This window comes from Prorops nasuta, unplaced genomic scaffold (genome assembly GCF_024137725.1).
Source record: "Prorops nasuta isolate Cenicafe-Biocafe unplaced genomic scaffold, Cenicafe_Pnas_1.2 PNAS00005, whole genome shotgun sequence".
In the NCBI taxonomy this organism is placed as follows: Eukaryota; Metazoa; Arthropoda; class Insecta; order Hymenoptera; family Bethylidae; genus Prorops; species Prorops nasuta.
The window spans coordinates 7,583,288-7,594,915 of NW_027116802.1; the positions used below are offsets into that span (position 1 = coordinate 7,583,288).

Below are 11,628 nucleotides of genomic sequence, written 5' to 3' on the forward strand. Positions count from 1 at the left end.
TCGGCTCTAATTTCTCTAATTGAGTAGGGAAAGGGTCTGATTAAAATGCACTAGGTAATACCGCTAATTGCTCTTTTTCATAAAAATTTATTCCTATTTTCCGTGTCTTTTGTTAATTTCGACTAACATCGTTTTTTTTTTTATTAAAATCATAAAAAAGTCTCAATTTTGCGTTTTTTGAAGCAGGTTGAAAGCCGAGTAGGTCAATTTTAGTAGCTGAAAAATTTAACGTAAGTAGTACGCAGTATGGCCGACCAATGTCGTTCTTTTTTTACTCACAGTAGTGAAAGAATCAAGATTTAGAGATATAATAGAAGCAGTCGTCAGCTGTATCGGTTTCATGCTTCGATTCATCATCATTATCAATCCTTTTCGAGTTTCTACCTCCAACATGGTCCAGTCTATCCTGTAGATAGCGTCCCCAATTTCATAACTCTAAATAAAAAAAAATACAAAGAATAATAAATTGAAATACAATAATAACTCTAGTCTCTTTCAGAGCCGAATTTCTTCCCGAACTCACACTCAGCAAAACTTCGTTTCCAAACCAGCAATAAATGAAGATTTGTACGAACAAGCTGTTGAGGTATAGAACTAAGGACAATGCCTGCATGCTGATCAGATCCTTCTGGACGATTTGGAACATGGTAGTGCACAGTACCAAGGAACTGGCAAAAAACTGTACACCTATAACCCCATTGAACACGCCATTCAATCTCTTCGCAAACCTTCAACAAAATTCCATAAAATTCTTTTCCTGGATATTTGTCTCCGATAAAACAGGAAATATTATTCAATAATAGACAAGTTTTAAGTAAAAGAATAATTTGTAATATAGAGAAGCATCAAAATATTAATGTATGATTAAGTTTCTACAATTGTGCTGTACTTTTCACCATTTCTTGCACTTTTTATGGTGTCAATTTGTAAGAAAAATGAAGAAAAACATGGAAAAAGTTACAGAATGTAGAAAAAATACAGTTACAATGGTCAGATTTATTTTTCTAATTTTCTAATCTTGATGTTGCCGTGTTGAATTAGTTATACTTTTTGACTTCAGTGTTTAACGACATAGAAATTGTTATCGATAAAATATTAAATGAAAAAAAAACTAATGTGCGTCTATAAACATCAGCAATTATCGTTAAACAATGTTTTCATATTTTAAATTTCATTCTATATTTAATTATATTTTTTTGCTTATATAGGGTGCGAGAGAATAATTCGCAATTTAATAAGGTTTATTATTCCTTACATCTGTTTAATATCAAGTTACAAACTTTGGAAAATTTAGTGGTTTTTGACAAATTTGAACAGCTGAGGTTTGGTCTTTGCGACGTTGTGACGTCACCCACGTAGCTCAATCAGCTGGGAGCTTCTGCACTAATTTTATTAGGATTTCAAGGTTTATGATCAAGCAGGCCTGAAAAAGCAGTCTGTTAAAAATTGTACAGTCATTCTCTTACACCCTGTATATATTTGACGTTTTACTATTATACTCCTTACTAACACTATTTAACGCGACATAAGCGCCTCTTTTTATATGCACATTTATATTCAAGTAGTGTGCTATTTACGTTATTATTATCTTCTTTTGATAACGTTATATATTAATTTGGTCAACACCCTCCCTCCATTTGTTAACAAAAACCATTTCTAGTTTTTGGAATAAAAAATCGTTGAAGCCTCTTTTTATAATATAATATTGCAATGTAAAAAGCATAGTTTTAGAGGACACCAGTTCCTGTCTTATCAGATATAATTACAGTATTACACCCTCGATTCTCCGCTCTCTTACCGATAAATAAGATTATGATGTCTCACGCAATTCATGATAATAAATTTCTGATGAACCGAGTGGTTCTTTTGGTCGTTGACCAATTGTTGCATTCTGTACTTCAAAATCTCGAATTGTGAGCAAATTTGCATCATGAAGCCACATATCAGCGTCTCGTAGGCAATGTCGACCAAAGAGGCGATGATGAAACCGTGAATTTGGTGAACGTACGCTAATGCGAAGAAGCTCCACGTAGCCTTATAATCACCAGGATACCAAGCCCGGAAGGGCAATTGTTTATCCTTCACTTCCAGTAAAAGGGACTTGAAAATAGTTGTTATTACTGTCGATTCTACCGCTGTTCCATAAATAAGTGTGCTTCTTCTATAAATAGAGATTAGTAAACTGCCATTCAATTTTTTTCTCCGAGTACATTTTGTACTATTTAATTTCTTTTTCGTGTTAATAGCTATATGCAGTATACATTGAACAATTATTATTTCAAGAATGTATCGTTCACCTTATCTGTCTATCGTATTCTTCTTGAATGAGAATCTCGTTTTCGTTGACTGGCACGAATGGATCACGGGTGAAAAGTTGAACCAATTGCTGAATATCCTTTCGAGCCTTCAGTGCATGCATCATTTTTGCAGCCACTGAGAAAATAGTGAGGAACATGAAAAGACAACCGGTCAGATCGTCCGAGTTCTCCACGAGCAGAATTATGTCTAGGAATTGCAAAAGCGTCAATGTACAGAAACAAATATTTGTGAACACAGTCATCGTGTAATATGGGACTTTTAACCATAATGATTTCCAATTATTAGGTCTCCATACGAAGCACAAAGTCAGTATGTTAAATTGTAGCGAAAACATTGCTATTGTATATAGTTTTTAATTAAGCTAACGTCGTGCAAATGTAAGATTTCAAATGTGTCTTTAATAAAATTGTTATTTTAGATTTGCTGCCCGTTTGGTACTATTGATGGAAGCATTTTAAGCTTTATACTACTTCCTCTTCTTTACTCAGTGTTTCCTCCTTGAACAAACTAACAATTTTCCTTACCCGGATGCGATCAATGTTGCATGAAAATTGGAAGTCTATAATGCAAAGATAATGAGGGGGTGACGTTGCTTGAAATAAAGAAAACACTTTTGCGTGGGGGAGTATTACCCGGGGCTACAGAAAGTAAATGATCTATATTTGAAATTGCAATATCAGAATAAATCACCCCTTTTTTCGATTCATCGCTGCAATCTATGTGGTGTTTCTGTCGGTGAGAGCAAAGTGACGTTTTACATTTCAATCTGACATCAATGTCTCCCGATTCCTATCGGTTTCTCTTTTATTCTTATGATTTGCTAAAATAATATAGTGTATATACATTCGGAGACCCCTTTTTACGATTAAATATTTATGCAGAATGCGCAGAATATTCTACGTTTTAGTAGCTTATGTATTTCAGCGCCTCTTCTTTTGTTGCGAATCTAAAAAGCATTGAAGTAACGATTTGCATTTCAAATCTAAGGAAAATTGTATCAACAAAATGCTCAAATTGACACTCTGTATCAGTTATTCACTTTAGTAATTTCTACAATGCTCCATTAAAATTGGTTTTCGTATATTAGTTTGATGATTATTAACAAAAGTTCGTTTCGTTTGCTGTGAATACTTATCTAAAAGCTATATACAATCACTGTACTGTCTTTAAAATTTACTTTTAAAATTGTATTTAAAAAAATATCGTTTTTCTTAAACTTTTCATTTTTTTTTAAGTAAGCCGATGAAACACTGAAATCATCAATCAATAATTATTTTTTATAAAATTACTTATATACACCTTTTTTATACGTATGTCGTTGTAATAACAATAAAATGTTCTGAATATTAAAGTTACTTACTTTGTGTACTCCAGCATACTTTTGTACACTAAATATTATTCAATTCTTTTCGTACCCTTTAATCCATTTACTTGAAATGATTTGAAGGAACAAATGAATAATTTTTATTTATTACGAGAACAGACCAGTTTCCTATTTTTCTTAAGAAAATATTTGAGAAGAACTAAACTAGATGGTGCGTTTATCATGGGAGCATATAGCAAGAATGTATACAAATTAATTTGCTAAAATCGGAAGGAAAAAAAGAGGTTTGATCTTGCGGGAGTCGATCTTTGCCGATATAAACAGAATTTTAGTGTACGTTGAAGAAATTTGTGCTTACAAAGGCTCAATGCTTCTCCTACTGTATAACATTTCTCGTCCTTTGAAGTGTAAAAATTTTATTATTTAATAACTTTTATCTATACTATAGAAATGTTGGATTTTTGACAAATTGATATTAATGAAGTTAACCGAAACTTGCAAATATACTGGAGTTCTGGGACTGATCTCATATATTTTCTATGCAAAAATGGTAAATTCTCAATTTTTTAACTAATGTTGTATTAAAATTCGTTACAATCAGGGTTCTTGACGATCCTTTTATAATAATTGCTTTGTTTGAATTTTACTCTTCCGTAAATGTTTCTCGAGTGAATGGATTAAGAAATAATTGTTGGAAGATTTTTGTTTAAAGAGCTTCAGCTTTTTTGATCGATAAGGAGAGGTAAATAAATTTAATAAAATTAATCAACCATTCGTTAATTTCAACTCTAACCTCCTCTTCTTTCTTTTACTAAAAACTAAACAAAATTCTCAATTTTGCGATTTTTGAAGAAGATTGAAGGCCGAGTAGGACATTTTTACTAGCTGAAAAATTTTACGCAAATTGAATACTGCATGTCTGACTATATCGTTATTTTTTTACTTACAGTAGTGAAAGAATCCAGATTTAGAGATATTATAGAAGCAGTTGTTATTTGTATAGGTTTCATACTTCGGTTCATCATCATTATCAATCCTTTTTGAGTGTCTACCTCCAACATGGTCCAGTCTATCTTGTAGATAGCGTCCCCAATTTCATAACTCTAAATAAAAAAAAAAAAAAAAAATACCGAAAATATTAAATTGAAATATAATAATAACTCTAGTCTTTTTCAGTACCAAATTTCTCTCCAAACTCACGCTCAACAAAACTTCGTTTCCAAACCAGCAATAAATAAAGATTTGTACGAACAAGCTGTTGAGATAAAGAACCAAGGATAATGCCTGCATGCTCATTAGATCCTTCTGGACAATTTGGAACATGGTAGTGCATAGTACCAAGGAACTGACGAAAAACTGTACACCTATCACCCCACTGAAGACGTCAACTATGTTTTTTGAACACCTACAACGAAACTCTATGTATTTTTTTTTTATGTATTTGCATTGCCCAGACTGAAAGTCCTGTCTGACAAAAACTATAAGTTTGATGAATATAAGCAATTCGAAAGAATTATTGTAGAAATGGCGAAATAATTTAATGTACAATTTTTATTTTTAATTTTGTTGGGATATAGTATACACAATGCCTCAACGTTTAACCACTGTAGACATGAATCGATATATGTATGAAGTGTCGGTAAGTTTCATATTTATAACAAACGGATAAGATAATTAAAAGTAGTATGTAAAGAAATGTTTTGAAAAAGTTGGCAGTGATTAAATATAAATATGATTAATTCTAGAATAAAATAATCTACTTTCACGAAGTGTTATAATATTTACATAGATTCAATTAGGAAGTAAAATTTATTTTTTGTCAGACATGACTTCCTGTCTTAACAGATAGCAATTAAAAATATCTTGGAGTTTCCATTTTCAACTCATTGTCTTACTGATAGATAAGATTGTGATGTCTCACACAATTAATGATTATATTTTTCTGATGGTCCGATCGATTTCCTTGTTCGTTGACTAATTGTTGCATTCGGTGCTTCAAAATCTCGAATTGAGCGCAGATCTGCATCATAAAGCCACATATCAGTGTCTCATAGGCAATGTCGATGAAAGAGCCGACGACGAAACTGTAGACTTGGTGAATATACGCCAAAGCAAAGAAGTTCCATGTAGCTATATAATCACTAGGATACCAGGCTCTAAAAGGTAATTGCTTATCCTTAACCTCAAACAAAAAGGATTTCAAGATAGTTGTTGCTACTGTGGACTCTACCGCAGATCCATAAATAATAGTGCTCTTCCTGTAACCATCGATATATTTATATGGAAGCTGATTAAAAGTTTTCATTAATATTATCTAGATTTTAGTATATTATCTAAACTGATCTAATTTGATTTATTTAAAATTATATTGACTTATCAAACCAACATTCGAAATGAATTGTATAAAATTCGAAAAAATTATAAAAAGGGGGAGTGATTTTAAGAAAAAGCTTGATATGTTTTGCTTCAGCCTTTGATTGGAAAGTTGTTAAGAGAATTAAAAATTCTTTCATCGAAGCTTAATTTCTATTGTTGGTTGAAAAAGTCGATTACTCTATTGGACATGTATTCACAAAACTATTGAACAATAGAATATGCTTCAAATTAAAGGTACTTAGGGGATAGAATTAAAAATTTGTGCAAGACATTTTTTCTTCAAATTTTTTCATCTATAAATGACGGTTTTTGCTCGCAACACTTGGATGGAAAATACTATGTAAGTAACAAGAATAAATCTAGTGTCATTTTATAACTTACTATTTATAAAATAATTTAGTTTTTTTGATAAATAAGTATATTTAACATTAGGATAAATCGTGTACCTTATCTGCCTATCGTAATCTTGCTGAATAATAATCTCGTTTTCGTTAGTTGGTGCGAATGGCTCACTGGTGAAAATATGAACCAATCGTTGAATATCTTTTCGAGCCTTCAGAACATGTATCATTTTCACAGCCACTGAGAAAACAGTGAGAGAAAGGAAAACACAACCGGTTAGATCGTCAGAATTCTCCACCAGTAAAATTATATACAGGAACTGCAATAATGTCAGTATACACATACAAATAGTTGTTAACACAGTCAATATGTCATATGGAATTTTGAACCATAATGACTTCCAATTACTGGGCCTCCATAAGGAGCATAAAGTCAATATTTTAAACTGTAATAATAATATCATTTCTTATACGACCCTAATTAAAATTTTGCCATCCAACAGAAATATTTTACATCAAAGTTCTGTCTTCGTTAACTCTATCTCTCTGTTTGAACTGTCGATGAAAGGTTTTTAAACTTGACTTTTTTTTTCTTAACTCAATGTTTCCTGTTCAAACTTAAACTAGCAATTTTCCTTGCCCGGATGCGATCAATCTTGCATGGAAATTGAAAGTCAGTTACGTGGAGATAATAAGGGGGTGATGTTGCTGGAAATGAAGAGGTTTCTTATTCGTAAGGGAGTAGCAGAGCTAAATAAATAACATGATTTATATTTGAAATTGCTGCACGAGAATTTTTCACCCCTTTTTCTCGAATCGTTGCTATAAAGCATACCGTCGTAAGTCTATCGGTGGATTGAAGTGGCGATTTACATTTTAAATCTCAAATTATCGTTTCGATTTCTGCATGCACTGGTTTTTTCCTTATTCTTCCGGCTTAGTGAAATAATACAACCAGGCTGAATTCAGTATTCAAAGACCCCTTCATCATGATGTTTAAAGAATGTGCAGAATATCAATAGCTTACGAGTATTAGCGTATCTAGTGAAAATATAAAATTCGAAATATAAGAATATTCGTGTTTAATTGAAGAGAAATTTTTTAATCGAAACTGAAAACTATTTCACGCCCCCTTCTATTTGCGGAAAGTTTAATTAAAATTTCAACTTTTTTCTACAAAAATTACAGTTTTTAATTGTTTTGTATAAAAGAAAAGCATGTAATTATAATATTAAACAGAACATTCCGAAATTTTGTCTTTTTGTATAAATAGACGTTCCAACATTAAACTTAGTTAAAATGTGCGTGGGTGAATGTTTGTACATTACATCATTCTTTTGTCAATTCCTGTTGAAATGGATATTTAGAGTAGAAGTGATTTTATCGACGAATAAAACACGGCAGTTCGGGCAGTTTCCTATTTTTCCCAAGAAAATACTTGAGAAAAATAACACCAGATGGTGATATTTTCTTACAGGCGTTTGAAAATAAAGTGTATAAGAAATTGTTTATCAAAACCATAGAAAGGTAAAAGAGATTTTGATTTTACGATAAATAAGGACAATCTTCGCTTATAAATAGAATTTTAATGTACATGCTGAAGAAACTTGAGCACAGATTGGCATAATGTTGTACCATCTTTTAGAAAAATTTTCACGAAATTTTAAGGTTCTTCGAGGTTAAAATATTTAACAAAAATCTTATGTTCTATTTGAAAATTGTGGTAATTCTAATAAACTTATAATTAAACAAATTAGACAAACCTTGTAAATGTGCTAGAAGCTTAGGCCTGATCTCTTACAGTTTTCTTTTTGAAAATAATATTAGTCTTTATTATTTTTATATTTTGAAATGGGAATAATTTATACATGACAAGTAAGATCGATTTTCACGTACAAAATGTATTTTAAGCCTGTATGCATCGATTGATTGGAATTGTATCCAAAGAGTAGAGAAAATAAGTAGGATTGTTTAAAATTTGTTGTTAAAATATTTTTGAGAAGAAAATTGGAAGTTTTCCTTGAAAATTGTTTGAATTTTGTGCATGAGAACGATGAGGAGGAGTTGACAGAGAGGTGAGTATTATAGTAGCGAGGTCAAGGACACTAAAATCAAAACGTCAACACCAATATTGAGCATTGGTAGCTTGATCTAGTGTGTAGTACGTTTTGATGGTAATACCAATCAAACTAGAGTAACTCTTGTATACGATTAGCAAATAAACAAGACAAGCCAAATGGGAATTTTATTCGTAAAAATTTAATATGGAATCTTGTAAAAACGAGTTTTCTTCGTCCTTGGAAGATCCCCGGGTCCCATTGTGTCGTGCAAATTTGAATCCGGACAGGCTTAAAGCATTGTCCGTTTTATGCAGAATCTGTCACGAAGGTAAGGTCCTTTGAAAATTTTATTAAGGTTGTATTATAACTAAATGTACATTCAACACTGCTATACAAGTTAGAAATTTTTCTAATTTGAAACCAAAGATTTTTTCTGTATCGAAACGTACTTGTAAATCTCTTTTTTCTTTTCCTGAAGTTAATTACAATGTTTTAGTTTATTCTTCGTGAATTAAAATCAATGTAGAAATATTAATATTTATAGCAATTTTAAGTTTTAAGAAAGGTAAAAAATATGGATAGGAAAATAATATATTCGACGGCAGTATAGACAGGTCTTTACCTACTCACATATATATCTTGCCGTCGAGACACTACCGTGTCTCTTGATGGAATTTTATTCTTTCAAATTTAAAACGTATTGACTTGTACTTTACGATTGTACTACGAGAATCGTTTGAATACCGAAATTACCATCAGGGGTTATATGATAATTCTCAAATGCAAATAATTATGTGTTAAAAATTTAAACAAATTTATTGTTAACAAAATATCAATTTCTTCAGACACTTGACAATTTTCCTATGATATTTTCAAAAAGAAACGAATATTCTATAGATTTACATGCGCACATATATTCCTAAGGTGCATTTTAAATACAAAATTGTAAGCAATTTTCAAAATCTCGAACAGATGGTCATTTGGAGGAGCTGATCGAGCCATGCGAGTGTGCTGGAACTTTGGGTCTGATTCACTGCAGTTGTCTGGAAAAATGGTTGTCCACTTCGAACACGGATCGTTGTGAGATTTGCAAATACAATTATTTGATTCAAAAGAGGGACAAACCATTGACGGAGGTAAGTGAAAAAAAACTAGGAAAAAGCAGACATATGCGGAAACATTAATACAACGATTTTTAGTCGTTTTGCCAGTGGTGGAAAAGCGAGAGCGATTACAGGCCACAGGGAATAGCAGGTGATATACTTTGCTTGATCATTTTAAGTCCTATGTGTGCTGCTGCCATTTATCTCTGCGCAATTGGTGCAGCTGCTTACATAAAGCTTGGTTTTTGGGAAGGAACAGGATTGGCCATACTCTGTTTCATGCTGTTCGTCACTTATTTGCTCTGGGTATTCGTTACAGTCAGGTATTTCTCCTCCTAAATATTTATTACAGAATCTGGAGAAAAAACTACATTGATAAAATTGATTTTAAATGAGTACCAACATTTTTATTATTAAAAAATTAATAACACTTGCTTTTTGTTTGTAAGATTCTCAATTTATATAGAATATTTTTTATATTTACGGTGAGAAAAAAGTTTCTTTTAATCAGTCAAATATAATTTTGTTAGTTATATAATTTGGGTGATTTAAATAAGTATTTCTTAAAGAAAAACTATGGTACAATGGTTTTCTAATAAAATACTTATAGTAAATTTTAAAACGTATATATTTTAATCAATTATAGAATTGTAGCAATTAAATATATAATTTTGTTTTAGTGTATAATTAATAATATACTTAAATATTATTATAATAATAAAATATATTTCAACTTGGTTGATTTTACGTTTGCTGCAGATTCGACGTTTAAAAGTATGCGAGAAATTGAAAAACCTATTGGATGTTTCAGGTTCCACTATAAGTCATGGAAACAATGGAGTAAAAGACACCAGGACGTTAAACTACTATTGAAACACAGATCCAACAACCTCATACGTGTCAGAAGCGAGATTGGCAGTTGTAAAAATTGCAACAGGAATGAAAACAGACAACGCAGTGGCTCCTTCGCTTCCTGGGTCATAACATCCGACAGTAACTATGACGTCAGGTTTGCGCGTCATCCAGCCACAATTGTCTGATTCGTCACTTTCCATTTTTTTATGTACATGAGATTTTATTTTTCAGTTTAAAACAGTGTATATACATTGTACAAACGAATATTATTGAGATGTATTTTACGAGTTTTTATTATACAATTATTATACAAAAACTATATCACTGTGTATCAAAATATTTGTTAAACTTAGAAAGGATATTTTTTCAAGAAGGGAATGAATGAATGTTTGGAATGTCGAGGAGAGAAAGAAAGACAATAACTAATGACGATATTAAAATCCACTTGAACCTTTTAAATATTATAATATTTATTTTTATTACAATTTGATTTTATATAGAATTAAATTTAATTTAATTTATTAAATAAGCAGAATAATCTAATTGTTAAGAAGGGGAGGAATAACAGAGCTGAGAGGGAAAGAGAGAGAGAGAGAGAGGGTCGTTAAACGACAAATTGCAAAAATTGTCTACGTGACGATAACAGACAGTTACTTCTTTGTTTCCTGATGAGTTGAAGCTTCTGACAGAACTAGGAAGTCAGGTTTAACCTGAATCGGCATTTTTTTTGTAAGGTTTTACTTTTCATTCTTTTCTTTATTATACAAACATACATTATTAACATTTAACAAACCAATTTTGTATTACATATTGTACATACTTATATCCATTATCAGACTGTATGGAAATATTTATTAAACAAACGAACTGGTCGAATAGTGGAGGATACATTTTTTAAGAAGAGAAGGAATAATAAAGTCGAAGGCCGTTAAACTATAAATTACAAAACTTGCCAACGATACGATAACAGGTAGTTACATACTTCTTCGTTTCCTGGATCGAAACTTCCGATAGAACTATAGGAAGTAAAATTTAAACTGAATCACAACCCTTTCTTATTAGATTTTACTTTTTAGTTTTTATAGATTGTACAAACATACGTTATTAATGTTTAATAAGAAAATTTTTTTATTATACATTATGCATGCTTAAAACTATTGTGAGCCGTTATGAAAATATTTATTAAACAAATGAGCTAGTCGAATTTTCGAGGATAAATTTGTAAAGAAGGGAAGGAAGAATGGAGTTCA

The 11,628-nt window shown here is 31.2% G+C and overlaps 3 protein-coding genes across 4 annotated transcripts; 1 reads left to right on the forward strand and 2 right to left on the reverse strand.

Moving 5' to 3' along the window:
• Positions 1-101: 101 nt before the first annotated feature.
• LOC136773827 (odorant receptor 13a-like) lies at positions 102-2,661 on the reverse strand. The gene is made up of 5 exons (XM_066727739.1): positions 2,298-2,661; positions 1,799-2,161; positions 524-728; positions 280-435; positions 102-216 (listed from the first exon to the last, which is right to left on the reverse strand). Exons 1-5 carry the CDS (start codon positions 2,651-2,653, stop codon positions 163-165), a joined length of 1,134 nt encoding a protein of 377 aa, XP_066583836.1. The 5' UTR covers positions 2,654-2,661; the 3' UTR covers positions 102-162.
• A 1,748-nt stretch (positions 2,662-4,409) lies between these two features.
• LOC136773874 (odorant receptor 46a-like) lies at positions 4,410-6,855 on the reverse strand. Of its 2 annotated transcripts, none has more exons than XM_066727804.1 (5): positions 6,466-6,855; positions 5,539-5,901; positions 4,844-5,048; positions 4,591-4,746; positions 4,410-4,528 (listed from the first exon to the last, which is right to left on the reverse strand). In XM_066727804.1, the coding sequence occupies exons 1-5, from the start codon at positions 6,822-6,824 to the stop codon at positions 4,475-4,477; spliced, it is 1,137 nt and encodes a 378-aa protein (XP_066583901.1). In that variant the 5' UTR covers positions 6,825-6,855; the 3' UTR covers positions 4,410-4,474. The 2 variants fall into 2 exon arrangements, with proteins under 2 accessions (XP_066583901.1, XP_066583900.1); XM_066727803.1 differs by having other exon boundaries at positions 4,823-5,048.
• Positions 6,856-8,532: 1,677 nt separating this feature from the next.
• LOC136773478 (E3 ubiquitin-protein ligase MARCHF2-like) lies at positions 8,533-10,817 on the forward strand. The gene is made up of 4 exons (XM_066727187.1): positions 8,533-8,748; positions 9,393-9,556; positions 9,620-9,846; positions 10,335-10,817. The coding sequence occupies exons 1-4, from the start codon at positions 8,625-8,627 to the stop codon at positions 10,561-10,563; spliced, it is 744 nt and encodes a 247-aa protein (XP_066583284.1). The 5' UTR covers positions 8,533-8,624; the 3' UTR covers positions 10,564-10,817.
• Positions 10,818-11,628: the final 811 nt, after the last annotated feature.